We start from the raw sequence: 18,989 nt of genomic DNA on the forward strand, positions 1-18,989 counted from the left end.
ATTGGTCAAGCTTCCCTATGAGGGCCCGTGTCCACTAACAGCGTTTTCTTGCGCTGGCAGCGCCTATTTTCTATAGTGTTTTCAGCGCTCAGCGTCCTCAGCACAAAAACGCCCTCAGTGTCAGCTGTTGAAAATAGCTCAACTTTTAGAACACCGGTGCGCTCGTCAATGTCACTTCTCCCTCACTGACCAATGAAAATCAAGAAGGGGCGGGACTTCAGATATCAACTTTGTCAACAACAATGGCGGAGGGGAAGCTAATCCTTTAATTTTTTTCGTGGTCAAATTTTCCAGGTGTAGAGCAGCTGCTGATGCCAGGACACAATTTCTTTCAATGTTTTTGTTTTCTTTGTAAAATTTCCTTGAAAAAAAGCAAATTTTAAGCATACAGAGCATTTTTTTAAAAACAGACTTAAGCGTCACTACCGAGGGAAGCAGAAGTGCTGCGAGATGACTTTTGTAACCTAGCAACAGCTCAGCCCCGGTGAGAAGTACTCTGAAATTGAGACATACAGAGGTGGCAATAAAACCATCTCGATTTGGGATCTTGATTAAAATGTATGTTGATAAATATGATAAACTTAAGACAAATCAGCCTTTCACAGTGGATGTTGGAAAAAGTGGGTGGAACCAAGGGGTACAAAAGAGATGGTGGAAGTGAACTATTATCCTCTAAGGATGACGAAATCGTTGATTAAATAGGTAACACAACGTCCAATATATGGAAGTACGGTGGATGTTAGCAAATTTCCTGCAAAGTTCTCTCTCACTGTTTCATTTCATATTTTAAATCCTGGTAATTTTTGACCTTTGTCTTTTACAGTAACTGAAGGATTTTAGTCTCCGACGTCTGGAAGTTATGAGAGAAACAAGCTGAGCTGATGAGAGACATATTTTAATGTGAAACTGCTTTTCTCTGTGTTTTTTACTGGTTTTGATTACAGGTCGGGATTGTTTTAGAGAAGAGGAGACCTCAGCTCAGGGTAAATACCTTATGAACAATAAAAAGCGATAAAATCCCAACCTTCAATAGAACTGGACAACTAAAAAAGTATCTAAGCTAACATGAGCCTCGCTCACATCACAGCTCCCCCTGATGTTCTGTCCACCAAAGACATCAGAGAGACAGATCTTTTTGTGATTAACCTGTTTTATTCAGTGTTTATTTTGGGTATTAGCTTTACTCTGAGAAAATAAAGAACACAACTTTAATGTGTGAGAGAAAACTTCAGCACATCTTATCAAAGTATATTTTAAAGTTAAACTAATGAACCCTCTGGTTTTTCAGCTTCAGTCATTGTCAGGAGACTCTTTATACCTGCAGCCTTCAACAAACTTTATATCTTCATGAATGTTGTAATCAATCAATATAGAAAAATAGATCAGATAATATTGTTGTCATATGACCCAGCCCCTACCTTAACGCTAGACTAATTCAAGCCCCTGTAGGCATTGCCTTTAGGCCTCTTTCATTCCCTTTAACAATGAGCTTCAGAGGTGCTCACAGTATAAACAAACATACGTACAAATTATTACATTATCACAAACTACTTTTCTAGTTTTCTACACGGTGAACCTGCAAACTTTGGGGGCAGTTTATTGTCCAGTCTCAGTGGATCAAACTCCTCTTCTGAATCAGTTCACTTTATAAGTTGTTATTGTACAAACAGCCTGTGATAAAGCAACTTCCTAATAACTGTCATATCACAGCCTGTTTCCACATCTGCCTGTCTGCCATCTGCTCTGCAGCTACTTCAATAATAGCTTGCAGCTGCAAAGGAAGGAGGGGAGGTGGGGGGATGTGTGTGTGTGGAAGGAGAAACCCAGAGGGGTGAGAGGTAAAGGGAGGGCAGGCAGGCGGCTGGGGAGGGAGGGAGGAGGAAGGAGGGGGCGTTGAAAGCAGAGCTGTGATGCAGACGGCGAATCACATGAGCAGGGATCTGTTTACAAACTGAGGCTACAGACGAGAAGTGAAGAAGAGAGACGAGGAAGAGAGAGAATGTGAGAAAACACAGGAGGAGAGAGGACACACTGACACATTGTCTTCCTGTGTTGTGTCCCTCCCTGTGTTCTTTGTTCAGAGCAGGAAGGCAGAGGGACAGATGAGACGCTGCTTTCCACAGGATCACTGAGGCTGCCTGCCTGCTTGGCTGCTTGGCTGGCCGTGCTGCCGGGAAACCCATCCATGTCCTTCCCTTTGTCTCTCCATAATTGGCTACGGCAGATTTTCACAGCCAGAGACGAGGAAAGCGACGTGGAAATCTAAAATCAGAGGACAGAGGAAGGAGGAGAAAGGAAGGGAGAAGAGAGAAGAAGAGGAGGAAGGGAGACTCGTGACAATGTTTTGAAAGGAAGACAAAACATAAAAAAAGAGACACTGCACTCGTCCAGAGGTACAAAGCAGAGAGCTGGATGGGATTTGGAGTTAATCACCTCATATTGTCAGTGACATTGCTGTGTTTTTATCCTCAAAGCTTATAGACTGTTTTCTTTGTCTGTCAGTGGAGATGACAAAGGATCAGTTCCTTCTCTGACACATTGGGGAGTTTAAATCTCATTTCATGTGGATGTTTGTGACATGTGTTCGGGGTGAAATCATCACAACAGACTGTGGCATCAGTGTTCAGATGAGCAGCTGATTATTTGTGTGATGTCTTCTTGAAGAACTGGAACTTCCTAACCAGGTCTGTTTACACCAGCCCACGAGGATTTAACTCACTGCACATCCTGTGCAGCAGCTATCAGGGTGAACCAGTCTGAACCTCAAGTAGTGTTGAACAGGTCAAAGGTGTTCTTATCTGAGAGGTCACCACCCACAAAGATTTTACCGGTTTGCCGACCAAACATCTGCACATTTGATGCATCCTGTCCAATGGTGTAACAGTAAGTGTCTGCATATTTCTATCCCCTTTTCTTAGTCAATTCAAATCCTAGACTCTCTATGAGGAGTTGACGTCACCCATTGGTTTGTTGACTACCGGGTTGAAGCCTCTATTTCGGCAGCTCTTGTTTTTTTGAAACCAGAAGTCACAATTTTTGACGAGGGTTTGAACACATTGCTATGCCTCAAGTGTCTTGTAATTTACATGGAGTTCACCCTAAAGCATACCCTGCTTTATCCTGTGATTTACTCTTAATGGGTCCATAATTGAAAAAATGAGCATCATGCTGTGCTGAAGAAAACTCCAGATTGAGACCATAAACTCATTAAGAACATGTTTACAGAGGTCATTAATCAAGAGAGAAGTAAGCTCATTTTCTCATCTGGTTTCATACAAAACAGACTTCTTTTTGCAGCCAGTGTCGCCCCCTGCTGGCCGTTTGGAAGAATTCAGGTTTAAGGCACTTCTGCATTGGCATGTCCACTATAAACAGCAGGGTAACTCACGATACGCAATATGTGGCCCACGATAATAATATCCCGATACAGCGGTTCTGCAATAATTGATATATTGCAACTTGCAAGACAGTCATATAATGATACATCACAATATCTAACTAACTTCTTCTTCGGCCATTACCAAATATTACCAGATATTTGTAAAAAAATATATATATATATATATAAAAATATCAATATTTTGCCTATCCCTAATGTACAGTTGATGATCTTGGGGCACATTTACCTCCAAAGATTAGGTTGCAGCCATTACAACAAGTAAACATTTTGTACCTGTTACTCACTTAGACTCCAAAATAGGCACAAATAAAAAAAGAAAAAGAACAATGATGAAGCCCAGGTTTTTAAAATACTGGAATTCCCCTTTATAAGCAATGTTACAACTTGTGATACCACAGTTACTTCCTGCTTACGTGTGCAAATGCTTCCAGAATGAATAGCTGACAAAACACATTTAAAAATGTTGATGCTTTTTTGGCTTTTTATGCCTTTATTAGAGAGAGAGGACATTGGATAGAGTTGGAAGCAGGTGAAGTGAGAGTTGGCACGACGTGCGGTAAAGGGTCGAACCCGGGACTGTCACATCGGACGCACTATTAAACTGATGAGCTAAACCAGCACCCCAACAGAACCCAATTTTAAACACAAACTTATACCATTACCAATAAGAGCCATTAATACAACGTGGTATTTGTTTTACCACTGGAATGGCTGCAAAAATGTCCCAAAAATAAAAGTTGTAATCTCGAAGATCTCACTTTAGTTCTCTTTGGCGGCACCTATGGTGATGAGCGGTAATTGCGGGAGCACATTTCCCAGATATCCAGACAGTGTCGCATGTGTGACGTCCACGGTTGGCTCCGGTTGTAACTCTTGATTTTCCTCGCTGACGGTCGCTTTCCTTTTCAGACTGTTTGCTTCATCCGAGCGTCGAGTTTGTTTCTCTTTCTTTGGATTTTCACTTATTGTTGAAGTTGTATCTGTAGTCATCCATCTTTTCTTTGTTTGTTCAGCCATAGTAGATTACTGTTTACTCGCAACTTTTGCAGAGACCGGAAAAGCTCCGCCTACCCTCTCTGGCAGACCAATCACTGCTGGCTGATGGAAAACATGTCACTAACTGGGCGCCGCTTGTGTTTTTTTCCACGAAAGTCGCCACAGACACCCAGTCTGTGATAATGCAAATGCAAAGGCTTTCATCAGTGGGCCATAGGCTCAATCACCATTGTGTTACCTCATTCGGTGATAGATGAGTTTTGAGATTATTACTTACTTACTTAATGCTAGATAGACATTTTTATCAGGTTTTATTATTTTTCCAACCACAACACATCAAACCAAAGCTGCTTCCCTTCTAACAGTGTTCAGGTACGTTTCTGTCCAGACTGCATTCATTTGCACAATGGCCTACCTTTTAGCGCTCCACCATCAATGATTTACTAGCATTGTGCTAAGATTACAGCTGCCTCTTCCTTCACCCAAACCCTCCCTAACCACAACCCCTCCACTGCAACACTCCAGACTTCACCCTCCTGCTGTGACCCCTGTCCATTAGAGAACGACCTCTGAACCAGGAGGTCACCAGCAAAGTATAAGATGTGGCGCTTGACCGTAAGAAATAGTTAACTACTAACTACTAAGGCTTGCATTTCGTTTTTAACCCCTCAGGCAGAAAACATTTCTTTCTACTCGAGCCCAAACTCCTGTAATTAACCAGGTAACTTAGGCCAAGAAGCAAGTGGAACACATTCCTGCGTGACGCAAGAACGGTTGTAAAAGTTCACATGAAAGTGCCTCGGAAATTTGGGAGAGGTGTAAGATAAAGACAAGCAGAAACAAAAATCTAAATCCAACTTTAATAGACTCTTTTCTCATCAGAGTTTGTTTCTGATTGTTTTAGATGTATGCCAAAATGATTTGACATTACATTACATTAATTTATTTTTAAAAAATATATACATTAGACACCTCTGTAGCTGTTATTACACACCAGCTCTACGCATGCACTCATCAACTTTCATCCGAGTTCAAACACTTTTCGCAGCTCACAGTGAAAGCAATATTACACTGCCATTTGAAACATGAGGCTTCAAAGATGCAGAGAGGAGCAGGAACACGTGTGCCGGCCTTACAAGTTACACAGATACTTACACACACACGTATGCCACCTAAAATCCAACCCACGTCCTCACCACAGGAGGTGGACACAGGCAAAGTCGGGGACTGCCTGACCGGGTGATGTATGATGGGAAATGTTTGTCATGATGACCTTTGTGGAGCAGAGAAACACACAGCAAACTCCAATTACAGAAATTATCTAGAATAAACCTACAGTCAAATGACATGACCTATATACTGCAAGACGACAATACACACATGCACATTCAAACCAGACTCACTCTCTGGAGACAAGTTATGATGTCATTCAATCGTGCTTTTGTATTAACCAACAGAGCTGCTTTATTTATAGAGCTGCAGTACAACGCTAAATCTGTGTTCATTGTTTTTTCTTTGCAGCACAAACTGTAAACACAACATTAACATACTATCACTATATAAAGTTATCACAGTATACATTGTTTATTTACACATTGTGCAGACCTGAACAGCATTAGCTTCAGAGCTACATTAGCACCAGACTAATGCTCTGCCTCTTGTGTTCCCACCAACTCCTGAGGAAAATCGTGCCAGCTCGTCGCTTTGTCAGTCTGCTGCTTGGTGCAAGTGGCGCCCAGTTAGTGCCAAGTTTTACATCAGCCAGCAGTGGTTGGTCTGCCAGAGAGGGTAGGTGGAGCTAAGCGGCTGCTTTTCCGGTCTCTGCAAGTGTTGCGAGTAAACAGTAATCTACTATGGCTGAACAAACAAAGAAAAGAAAGAAACAAATTAGAAACCGGAGCCAACCGCGGATGTCACACATGCAACATGCAAATGTCTGGATATCTGGGAAGTGTGCTCCCGCAATTACCGTTTAGCACAATGTGTTGCCAAAGAGAACGAAACTGAGAACTTCGAGATTCGCACTGTAAGAAGCAGCTAAGTTGCGGCTGGAAACATTGAGAACATAGAGTCTCTCTGTTTTTAGACGGGAAACAGTAAAGATAAACCAAAAACAATGCGCAGAATTGGATGATACCAATCTGTGGGTTTGTCTCTAATGCAGGTCAGCTTTTTAAGCAGTTTCACTTTTGCAGATAATATTCAAATGTCAGAATAAGATTGTGAGAGTTTTGTTGAAGTTGAGGTGCTCGTTTCATTACTTTGGAGTGACGTGGTCAAACAATCGGTCTGACTTGTTTTCAGTCTTTTTCTTGTCTTGATGTTCCGGTAAAATCAAATATGTATAAAATGGTTAGAAACTTTCAGTCTTTTACTTGTCTTTATTCTAGTTCTGTTCTAATTGTTCTGCACCAAAACACCGAAATAAATTCCTTGTATGTGTAAACCTACTTTGCAATAAACCCCCGATTCTGATTCCGATTCAGTCTTTAGTGAAGCTCAGTGACATGAACGACAGGAAGCAGAACACAGGGTAGATAGTAACATGTAGTGGACTCCGGGGAGGCGTCAGAAGGGCAGCTGTCAGCGTGTCCTAACTGAATCTGACAGATAGTTGGAGGCTGGCTTGCTGTGGCACGGAGTTAGTGCAGCTGTGGTTAGCTTAGGTGAACCGGTGAAAGTCTGAAGTAGGGAGAAGAGGTGGAAAATGCCTGCTAGCTTATAATGCTAACACAGCTAACGTAAAAAAAAGCCTCAATCAACTCATATAACACAAACCACTGCACAGACGCAAGGGCAGCTGTGGCCAAAAGCTACCTCTGCTCCATTGTTTGTCTCATTGTTGTTTTTCTTCCTGTTAGTGTCCACCAGGAGCATGATGGGAAATCATTTTAAAAGGAATCAAGTTGTAGTCTTTGATAGTGGCCCTGCCTTTGCAACATCTTAAAGTCTGTTAATAAAATGTGCGAAGGTGTGAAAATCGTACAGTTTATGGGACAGTTGGAGCGTTATCATCATATGCAGTTATTTGATACATTGTTGATATAAAGATATATTCTCTACTCTTACTTCAACCAAAAATATAGTTCTTAAAGTAGTAATGAAGTAAAGGCAATGATAAACCGTCGATCCAGCTTCATGTGTGTAGGTTTGTCCCCACAACCACAAGTGGGGCATCAGGTTTGGGTACTTTTTTAACCATAGACAGGAAGAGTACTTAAATCAGGTCATTTAATTTGTAGCAACATCATAAAGCAAGAAACAAAGTGGCTGTGTGTCTTAATGCTTTTAAATGGATTCACATTTGTGTGTAAAAATCTTTATTTGCTTTGTGTGGAGAGTCGACTTTTCTTTCAGTTTCTAAATGTCACATGATGTTAGCTACATTCCTGACATGTCAGTTTGCTGACTGCAGCTTTGTTCATTGACACCATTCATATTTAAAAAAGACGTTTCCATGTTTTTACACAATGCGTTTGAAACATTAATGTGCATTATAATCAACCATCACTTATATTCATGAGTGCCGTCTTCTTTGTGTGAAGACAAAGAGGACTCAGAACATGACGGGTTTAGACGTCCAATCCCTCCATCTCATGAAAACATCATGTGTTGATTATGCAGTTTAATAACTTGCTGTATTTATTGCCTCACTGTTGATACGTCACCGCCTGTGGGAAGTTTGTATTTAATTTTGATCCACTCCCACAGGTATGCATTCATATTTGAATGGATATTAATGAATATTAAACTGAGAGTTCAGAGAGTCTTTTGTAAATACTGTTTTGGAGTTTTTTCACCCGTTCACAAATGCAAATGAGACTAAATATTGCATTTTCTTTTTTTGTAAATCACCTGTGATTTATGCAATACAGTGGGTGTTCTGGTGTAACCCAAATACATTGGCATATTTCTCTTCCTAGTAGCTAAACCATGTTCTCTGTTCCATCTCTTTTGCTCCTGTGTAACCTTCTTTCATGTGTCCCGCCCTCTCAGGGTGTCTGTGTGACCTTGGATTGCAGAAAGTCGACCCTTACTGCAAGATGACGTCCGAAGAGCTCTTCCACCTCCCGCTCAATGTCTACATCATCGTCCTGGGCATCGGCCTCTTCATCCTCATGCTCAGCCTCATCTTCTGCTGCTACCTGTTCAGGTACAAAGATGAGGCTGCGTTAGAGATCCTCATGTATCAGACTGTCTGAACGAATATAAGCATGCTCTAAAAATCAGGCCACTCATGCCTCGGGCTTCATTCTGCTTTACCTGCTCAGTCTGTCAAAGGTGCAGCTTCACACTCGCTCAGAGTGAAATTCCTTCTTGGTAATCTTATTAAGTGTCACAGATCTTTAACCTATGACCTTCAGTGTATACCACAAGTTTTCTCTTCCTCCTTTAACAACTATTAAATCTACAGTATTTCAGTAATTGTTATAAAGTTTATAAAAGTTTAGGCGACGTAATCTTTGTGGGCAAATGCAATCAAAGTATGTGCACTTAAAGTTCTTGTTTTTAACACTGACAGACTCTGATTCTTATTTAAGTGTCTGAAGTTACAGAAAGGATCCTTAAAGAGTAAGATGCTTATCTGAAACAAGTTACAGCGTTTACTTTCGTCTCTTTAAAGCCACCAGACTCCTTTGACAAAAACATTCTTTCAACATTGGAGTTGATTTTGTACCGCTGCCTTGATTGGTGTTTGTTTAGTGTATAATATGTTCCACAAATATTTTGTTAGATTCAAACTAACAATTTAAAGTCACACAATAAGACAAGAAACTCACTGTTACAGGCAGTGGTGGACCAGCACCTCCTGTGTTCTTCAAGGTAAAATCGCAGTATTTGTCAATGGAGTCTGGTGGCTTTGAAAAGGAGGTTACAGCTGTTTCTGGCTTCAGAAAAGCATCTTCCTCTTTAACATTAAGGTCTATCTAAGTAGGTATCCTTTTTGTAATTTAGTCAGGCACTTAGATTAATGATCTGAGCCTGTCAGTGACAAAAACAGGCACTTTTAGTGTAAATTACTTCATTCATTTAGCCTCAAGGGTTAGGTTGCAGCCTTTTAATGCATTTTTGAAACAATCTACTGATGTAATTCCTAAACTTTTTTATACCTATTGATCATTTAGACCCTAAAATATTTCAAAATAGGTTTAAAGTTTTAAAAGTATTCAAATTGTGCACTAAGGCAGCAGTGTTATGTCCTCGCAGTGAGCTAATGTTTCATCCATAGCCTGACTCACTTTAGGCTTAGGACAGTTGATATCAGTTGAATGAAACTACCTGTCCAGCCAAAACCACATAAAGTGTATTATGGACTTGTTTGATGTTAAAAAATGTAATTGGCTGAGAGCTAAGAGATCCTTTTTAACTCTTATTAGACTTGATATTTTAACCAAGCACACTCATTGATTCAGGTAATCTGTCACTACCGAGGCCTCTTATTGAATAACAGTGAAACACTGAGCATTGTCTGTGGTTTCACAAATCTCGAGGAACAAGTAAACGCTGCTTAAGGGTCCTCTAGACAGGTTGCAATTATGTCAGCGTACGGCTGTCAACTTCAGGGATTTCTGGAAAAACCTGTTCAAATGTTTACCTCAGCTGAGGATTTATTTGGCTGCTAGAAAGACACCTGAAAAACAGACTGTGGGTAAAGTTGGATTTGTTCAGTGATGGCTAAGGTATATTTTTAACGTGCTTCTTATGGATGGGTAAGATTGTAGTCGCTTAGGGCTTCTGTACAAAAACGATACTAATAACTGTTGATCTTTTTCATGAAACAGAATTTCAGTGAGATTTCTGCGCTACTTTTGGAAAGAATTTGTACATGGCGTTCTTTACAGAACACATTTTGATGCTGTATATGTATAATGGAAGCAGTCACCAAGACATCAATCCAGTGACAATAAGTGAACAGACATGGGGCCGGTTTCACAAAGATAGACTTTGATTATGGCTCAGACGTAACAAACAGTCACACTTCAGATAGACGTCTAAATTAATCCGTTTCACAAAGCAGCTTAGTTCTTGACTATCTTAAGCAGGACTATGGTGCACTGAATTCTGGGTAAATTAAGGCTTTTTTTTAAACAAAAAAAATTGCCGATCGAGTAACCGCATCTAACCGCTCAAGTCCGTTTACCCCAAAATTCAGCCATGAGTGTAACAACAACAACAACAACAACAAAAAAGCAGTAAACAGTGTTAATCCGACCATCGTCTTTGAAAGGACCATCAAAGATGTTCAACATTTAGTGCTACAGGTCAGCAGGTGTCACTGATTGTTACCATGATAACACGTCACTCCATCCCAGAACTAGTGCCTTCCTCTGTGCCACTTTTTCTACGAGCAGACATTATTAAGATCCTTTTTCCACCATTGCCCTGACCTATTCTTTCTGTTCTGGAGCCTGTGTTATCTTATACTGTCTTAAAATAACCAGAAAGCTGCTATTTTACCTTCAATAGTGACAGAAAATGCACAAAAGTTTGTTATTTTTGACCAGCCCCCCCTTTAACTCTTAACCAAACAAACTAATACCTGAATCCAAAAAGTCTGACCGAGCTACATTCCCATATATATATTTCAGGAAACTTTTATTTCCATAAGAGTTCCTCCACCACAGCCCGCTCTGCAGCATGCCACAGATCTGCAGATGTAGATGCACAGGCTCTTACTTGACTCTGACATTGTGTGAATTCCAGGACTGCTTGAATCTCAGCTGATTCATGCAGCATGACAGGACCTGTCTGTCCCACTGAAGACAGATGTGGAGCCAGCAGGCAGACAATTGAATGTTTATGACTTAAATTACACCATAATGAATTTGGTTTTTGTGCTTCACAGACTCAGGCGACAAGGTTCAAGAGAACAGTACGGCTACAATGAGGTAATATGTTCACACACATCCAGGTTGATTCAGATTCATTTGCTTTTTGTCTGATCTGCATTGTAAGACGAACCTGTTCTTGTCTACAGGTGGTTTTGAAAGGAGCGGGGAAGAAGCTGAGCCTGCTGGGCGTAAGTTGAACACAGTGTGAATGGAATAAGCACTGATGACTTGTGCTAACAGAGTAATGGGATAAAATATATGTAGCTAAGTGATGCTGTTATTTATTTTAGATTTAGTGCAGTAACAAGCTGCAGTCATGGCCGTCCAATTGGGGGGGGCTTTTCTGGGGCCCAGATGCTAGGGGGGGCCCTGGAGGCAGGCAATAACCTTTGTTCACCCTAGATACAGAAATATTCACCATTACTTAATAATTATCAAAATAATATATTATCATCATAATAGTAATCATTAATAACATTTTATTTTTTTGTTGCTTTAGTAAAATTGAACCTGTTAAAAACTCGCTTCTCCTAAAAATGAAGTCTTTTGATTACATGTCATGCACGTATCTGCGACTCAATTGGGATGCCAGAAAAGGAAGGAGAAGAAAAATGGAGCTGGCTTTTTACCTGAACAAAAATGTAACCACCAAAGTTTTTAAGTCAGCTCTGAAAGCTGCTTCAGGTTTAAGAGACGAACTACAGCCAGGAGGCTAACGTTAATCTGACTGACCAGGAAGTAGCTAGCGCCAGTGAATGCACCACCACGACCACGTCTTCCTCTGAGAAGGAAGATGAAGCAGATCATTTTGATAATAGCAAACACTTTATTACTTTTACTTTGACTCTACCCACTGTGATTTCTGTGAATAGTAATGATGCGTCTGTGTGCAGCCCCAAAAACGTACCTCTGAGTTTATATGTTTGTGATATAGGAGAGAGCATGTGGGCATAGTAAGCACACTCATTGATATAAATTAATTAGATTAGTTGAGGGCCCATTCACTGGAGCCCAGCCATTTCTGTGGGCGGGCCTGGCTGCAGTTAATCTTCTAGAAGTGTAAAAACATGTAATCAACACCTGAGTCACTGCCTGCATGGTCACAATGTTGCCTAATAACCACACGTGACTTTCACATAACTGACAGGAAACTTTTATAGTTAACACAGGTAACGTTGGTGACGTTCTACAGGTGTGCAGCAAGTCACATTACAACTTTAAAGTTGAGAAGACACAAAAGCAAATCTTCTCGACGAATTAGTCTGCAAATGAGCGGCACGTAGAAGGTCCTCAGTCTGAGAAAAACTGTTGAAGCAACACAGAACACTTACCATTAGCTCTGGACAGTCTTAGCTAGAAACACAAGTGTGCTATTCTCTTGTGTGAGAATTCTTTCTGATGTCTTATTCACAACTCAGTCTCACAGCACTGAAATAATCACTTATGGTTACAATGCCAATAATAGTAGTAAAAAATATGTGTAATATTAGCGAGAACAAGTAAGACTGATATTAATAGTTTTAGCAGTGGAGCAGGTCCACGGCAGCAGGCGGTCTGCTACAACGATTCACAGGAGCCTACGAGACAACGGAGCTCAAAGACTCCCAGGAAGCATCTATAAAGTAGTTTTCACTTTGTGTCAGTTTGCATGAATTTATAATTTGGTTGATATTTTGTACCATTGCTTTATTTTTATAGACCAAATGCAAAAACAAATACCGACAAGTGTTCAAATATATGCTGTTATTTTGAACAGAGTTACGGTCCTGACTTTGAATCTTGTATACTGACTGAATGGAGGAGGTATGATTGAACTTGTATCGGGCTGACTGTAAAAAGTTAAGGTGATGGTCATGTTTTTTCCTCTTTCCAGCAAACATGTGCCGTGTGTTTAGAAGAGTTTCGCAGCAGGGACGAGCTGGGCGTTTGTCCATGCTCACACGCTTTCCACAAGAAGTAAGTTCTTCAACCCTGTTTGGTTATTATCATCTTTCTGCTCTCTTCATGTCCTGCTTGGTCGCAACGCTCCTTCTTTATGATATTTATATCCCTGCTGGTCCTTCTGTTTTAAACAGCTGTGTGTATCTTTAAACATCATGCCCTCTATATGTATTTAAGGAGGCCTGTTAAACACCTTGACCAGGGACTACAGAGGAAAAACAGCCTTTTTACAGGGGACACTGAGAACATGCACAACTGTTTTTAAAAGTTACTCAAATAAAAAACACATTTTGTTAAGCTGTTTCACAAATTGGTAATCTCAGTCATGCTAATTCTATTGATTAATATATAATGTGTTGAGAACAGCCCCAGTGTCTGCATATTCATGGTCAGTGGCTCCAAATGCCTCCCTTTTAAAACCACAGAGAATATTCCTCTGGCCTTGATGTCTTCATATTTTGACTTCTTGCCGAGCCAAAATGTTGACTAACCAGTCCAGAAGAATGACTCATAAATTCCCCCTCATGATTGATTCCTGCCTGCGTGTTAACAGCTGGAGCACGCAGAGGAAAGTGAATTTCAGAAAAAGATATTGAGCAACGTTTTCAGGGAGCGAATTCCTCTCAACATATGTCTTTGCATGTGTGAACATGAGAATGCTTTCTGCAAGTGAGACCTGGTTTCGCCCTGCAGCGAAGGTGTGACATCGACAACAAAGCTTTTAGACCGGTTTGTCTTTCTCTCTTTCCTGTATGAACCTCTGCTTCTTTTTTTCCCACCCACATTAAATAGTGTTCTTTGCCTTCTTTTAAAATGATGTCTTTCTTTTCTTAGGTGTCTGCTGAAATGGTTAGAGATCCGCAGCGTGTGCCCCATGTGCAACAAGCCCATTTGCCGCCTGCAGCCCGACCCCCCACAAGCTCCTGAGCGGCCTCAGAGTCTCCTGGAGGTCTGAGAGGGGGACACATGTCCAGCAGCAGCTCACACTCTCCGGACATTTGACACCTACGGAGCATCCTGTTTCACTGACCCAACAACAGATTGTAGTTCTGGTAATGCAAACATTTTTATGAGGCAGAGCTGCTCTCTGATGATCAAAATTGACTGAGTTGGACCTACCTGGGAAACACGGGAGGAGAGTGTAACACTGAGACAGATCACTCGTTTCTAATCCTTGATATGCATCCATGATAGCAGATTAATGCCTGTGGTCATGCCTGCAAATTTCAGCACACAGCCAGATGCTTAAAGGGGAATCATTAGACGCTATTTTGATGTTTTTTGGTGCAAATGACATGAAGGTCCAAACCGTTTTGGAATTGGTACAGTAGGTTTCCTCAGATGTCCTGCGATTAAACAGTTAAAACGATCAAAGTACGTCCACTAAAAGTTCTTGTTTATGTTACTGACAGCATTACAGAAAGGATCCCTACAGAAACAAGCCTTTTTGGTAAAGAGTAAGGTGCTTTTTTGAACGCAGAAACACAGCTCATCGCTCTCTTCAAAGCCACCAGACTCCACTGACAAAAACATTAATTTTAACTTGGAGAAAACAGTTGCTGGTCCACTGCTGCCTCGGTCACTTAGTTTGTTTGTGTAATTGTTGGATGTTGATGTTTTTAAATGGTAAGTTGGAATCAAACACAATATTTGTGTAATGTAAATAAACATTCTAACTTGGGCAGCAGTAGATCAGCAACTTACATGCTCTGGAAGGTAAAATCTGGTCTAGTCTGGTGGCTATAAAGAGAGGTATGTGTCGCCAGTTTCCAAAATGATCCTTTTCTTTGAATTCTTCTTTAATGTTGTCAGACGCAGCCTGTAAGCGGCAAAACTAGAACTTTTATTGGACATACTTTGATCAAGCACATTTTCTGTCAAGGATTACGCTGCAATGTTACAGCCCGTCAGGCTGAGGCGATCTACTGAAGCAGTTTCAGAGTTGTTTGATCTCATTTACACAGCAAAACATAAAAAAAAAAAAAAAAGACTGGAATCCCAGGAAACCTTGTGCACAAGTGCCATAAAGTTGCAGACCAAAGGGGACAGGCTTTAAAATTGTTTTGGTAAGAGGCTCAACAGAGTTTTGTTTGACTGATGTTTTAATATTAAAAGAACCAAAAGAGCATTTAGAGGAATTCAAATGAAAAAGGGAAAAATGAATGTCCAATAGATACCTCAGCAATAGCACCCAAAGCTGATTCATAAATGTACTCCTCACTATATCAGAGAGATATAGTGAGTGAGTGAATAATGTGGACAAAGCCCTGAACTGTCTGGCTCCACTCATACAGCCAAACTCACAGTGATCCATAAATGAGCCATAAATCGTGAACTCAAAAGGCTCTTTCTTAACCTTATGAATGAAATCACAACTGCTACTTCCACATCTTTCCACAGCCTGTTCTGTCTGAGTGCTGCTTCTGACCTTTTTAAAATGGGCCTCAGATTAATAGATTCCTCAGCCTGCAGGGAAACTGCGGTTAAATTCATCCACTGAATGGCGTTACTGTCTGTTGTGGAGAAACTTTGAGGGAGATTAAAAAAAGTTATTACTTTGTTATGTCACGTCAAGAATACATTAACCATCAACATCTTTCAATCATGACAAAAACACATAATTGGCATTGGTAGCAGAATTTGGACGTCTCAGCTGGTTGGAAAAGATTCAAATTCCAGATCTGACACTGATAGCCTCTAGTCCTCTTCTACTGAATCACCCAAACAGCTGTGTTTAGGATGTTGTAAAGTGGCGTGTTTCTGCTGTGACCAAACTAAAGAGATTATTTCTGCCTCCAGAGCAGATCTGCCTCAGAGAAATGTTTGCATGACAAACTTAAGTCTAGCCTTTTTCAGTTTGATCCAAACTGAAATGCAGAAACAGCCACATAAATACGATGCGTCTTTCACCACAACTTCAGAGCCTGAGGCCTGGAAATGTGACAATAAAACCACCAGACACCAGCTTTGAAGATACCAGGACATCCTTCAGCTACTTGTTGCCCCAAATTTGACGGCAAACACAGAGACTGTGACGGAAGATGTGCAGCTGTGGAAAAGAGGACTTTTAAAAAAAATATGTAAACTAAAAAAAAAACAGGGTGTGTATTTCGGTTGTAATCTTCCATTGTCTCACAGTCAATCAGCTCCATCCTACAGTGTGTTGCCAAGCTCCATGAAGGCCTGAATGGAAAGACAGATGAGTCATATGGGATCTGATAGAAACAAGCTGTTACATGCCTGTTCGACTACAGCTATAGACTGTACATAAAAGGTGGATGAAGCCAGAGACAAAGCCTCTTGGCACATTAGTCCTTCCCATCTTGGTTTTTTGATGGAAGAAGTGACCATGTTTGGACGAGAGTGGAGCCTGAAAGGAGCAAAAGCTGTGTTTTTAATTGGGATGCTACTTTTAGTTTGGAAAAAGCGGCTTTTAACAAAATGTAATGAATTAAATAAAATAAATGAACTGCTGAGAGTGTCTTTTAGGACGGTGCTTCCCAACCTTTTTGACTACACGGACCAGACAGCAGCTATAATATTTCTGACAGACCGGTTGGGGGGTGTTGTTATCGGTCAGAGCTGAGAATCCGGCCTCTCACAATGTCTTCAATTCTATTGTGGCAAGCTCTGGGTATCTCCTTTAACTTTAATCCAGAAGGATGGGATAGATTGGGATGTGAATTAGGTCTTTAGTCCTCATCGTAGTTTGTCTTCTTGTACTGGTGTGAGAGATGAAGGTAAAAGGATCGCGTATGCACTCATTCCTGATCCTTGGGTCCTATGCAGAGGGGAAATATCTCTCAAACAGTGCACGCAGGTGATCCCGTATGGGAGCCATCACACGCGGGCATCCGCTCTCTCCCGTGGAACGTAATGTCACAGACACCTACTGGGTTTTCGCAGCTTGGTACTAAACGACCTAAGGCCCGGTACCAGTCCGCGCCCCTTTAGTACAACCAAACTCTAAACAAGACATTTTTCAGGTTCCTGTTTTAGCCACAAGTTAGTCACGCTGTAATCGTCCCCTGCTTTATTGTCTATTTTACTCTAAATTGGACCATAATTTACAAAAGGATCATCTTGTATTGAAGAAGACTTAAAACTAGCAATTAAGACGATAAACCCATTTGGAAAATGTTTACTGAGTTAATCTTTCAAGTGAGAAGTAGGCTTGTTTTGCAACAAGTGGAGTCGCCCCCTGTTGGCCATTAAAAGGATGCCGGTTAAATGCACTAGGACAATGTCTTAGAGGCTGTCCACTTCTTATAAACAGTCTATGGCTAAATTCAACTGAATCAACTGAAATAACACATGTGTACATGTTTTTTAAGTTATTCCAAGTGAACTGTTTTGTATCATAATTGGCTTTCAGTAAAATGTATTGTGCGTCAGTGATGGTAAAAAGCTTTGACTGTCATTTGTCGAATATTTGGATGTTATCGTTGCCAGTGGAACTGAAGTGAACGGACAGAAATCTCACCTCCCAGTGTGTGAGACCTGCTCGGCGCTGTGGTGATATAAATAGACGCACTGCACTGATATGAAGAGCCTGTTTGAGCTGGTTTCTTGTCTGAGAGAGGTGCACCATAAACTTCATTCTGTGTATGTACTATGTAATATACTATGAGTACTGTGTATATTGTAAATGCTTATACATTTTCTGACTTTGGAGGAAAAATATAACCAGTGTTTTGATAAGGTCATATGATCCAAGTGGTTTTTTTCTGGTTTTGGTTCACGTTGACATTTAAAACTGATTATTTGTGTATTTGTTGTTAAAATATATAAAAAGGTTAAACTATAGTGCTCTTGGATGATGTTACCAGCTGTGTGTTTATAGGTATGAAGGGTTTCCACCAATAAGGTGCCACGTCTAGTACATAAAGTGCCTTAACAAAAGTATTCATGTCTTACTTCAAAAGGGATTGTTGATCAAATAATTAAAATCTATCACATTATGCACAAATACTTATAATCCCTAGAGGATGAATCCTACTGACACCAGCTAATAGTGATTCCTGCCATTTCTCTTTGTGCCACCATGAGATTGACAGGTCATAGACTGTATGAAAAGATGGACGACATGACAGCTCCCTAAAATTGAAGCCAAACCCTCTCTATCGCCCTCTGCTGACTGGCTGCAGTATAGCTCATAAAGCCTGCCTGAGTCAAACTATAAAATCAAAATACACGTCAAAAATTTTTTTCTCAAACATGGTTTCTGTCATTATAGTTAGTTCTTATCATGCTGATTTATGTCCAAGTGTTCATTTGTGTAGTGCTAATTAGCAAATGTTAGCATGCTAACTGAGGCTGCATTGGAAACAATTCGAAGGTACAATACATGGGTTACAATTCATTACATGACAATACAGTGCCATGTTTTTAACTAATTCCAGGAAGACTGTCATAGTATAAAGAAAACACTACCATATGGACGGCTGTGGCTCTGTGGTAGAGTCGGTCGTCTCTCAATGGGGGGGTTCGATCCCTGACTGCTACAGTCACATGTTGAAGTGTCCTTGGGCAAGACACTGAACCCCAAACTGCTCCCGGTGGCATAGGTATAAATGCATAGCTCTGATTGGAAATTAGCACTAAGGTCATTGCCATCAGTGTGTCGATGAGTGTGTGAATGTTACATGTAGTGTAAAAGTAGCTTTGAGTGGTCGGAAGACTAGAAAAGCTTTATATAAGTGCAGTCCATTTACCATTTATGCATATAGTCTGTGAGAAAAAAGTAACTTGTGAAGCATGAACAGATGTGATCTGTGATAACACTACTTTTTGCACAATCTGAGAAATTGAATAAACAT

General features: G+C 40.6%; 1 protein-coding gene across 1 annotated transcript; it reads left to right on the plus strand.

Annotated features, from left to right (window-relative positions):
- Window positions 1-1,927: 1,927 nt before the first annotated feature.
- On the plus strand, window positions 1,928-18,981 carry LOC138588482 (RING finger protein 122-like). Its single transcript, XM_069658627.1, has 6 exons — window positions 1,928-2,883; window positions 8,393-8,549; window positions 11,244-11,286; window positions 11,376-11,417; window positions 13,103-13,185; window positions 14,005-18,981. Exons 1-6 carry the CDS (start codon window positions 2,859-2,861, stop codon window positions 14,123-14,125), a joined length of 471 nt encoding a protein of 156 aa, XP_069514728.1. The 5' UTR covers window positions 1,928-2,858; the 3' UTR covers window positions 14,126-18,981.
- The last annotated feature ends 8 nt before the right edge of the window (window positions 18,982-18,989 follow it).

This window comes from Semicossyphus pulcher, unplaced genomic scaffold, assembly GCF_022749685.1.
Source record: "Semicossyphus pulcher isolate SPU_LCO1_2020_fin unplaced genomic scaffold, fSemPul1.0.p SCAF_12, whole genome shotgun sequence".
NCBI classification, from domain to species: Eukaryota; Metazoa; Chordata; class Actinopteri; order Labriformes; family Labridae; genus Semicossyphus; species Semicossyphus pulcher.

What these genes read in the sequence shown, in the direction of transcription:
- LOC138588482 (XM_069658627.1), top strand. Translation starts at nt 2,859, where the DNA reads ATGCATCCTGTCCAATGGTGTAACA. An exon ending in AACAGTACGGCTACAATGAG is followed by an intron (nt 11,287 to 11,375) that starts GTAATATGTTCA and finishes TCTTGTCTACAG; the next exon opens with GTGGTTTTGAAAGGAGCGGG. An exon ending in TCACACGCTTTCCACAAGAA is followed by an intron (nt 13,186 to 14,004) that starts GTAAGTTCTTCA and finishes TTCTTTTCTTAG; the next exon opens with GTGTCTGCTGAAATGGTTAG.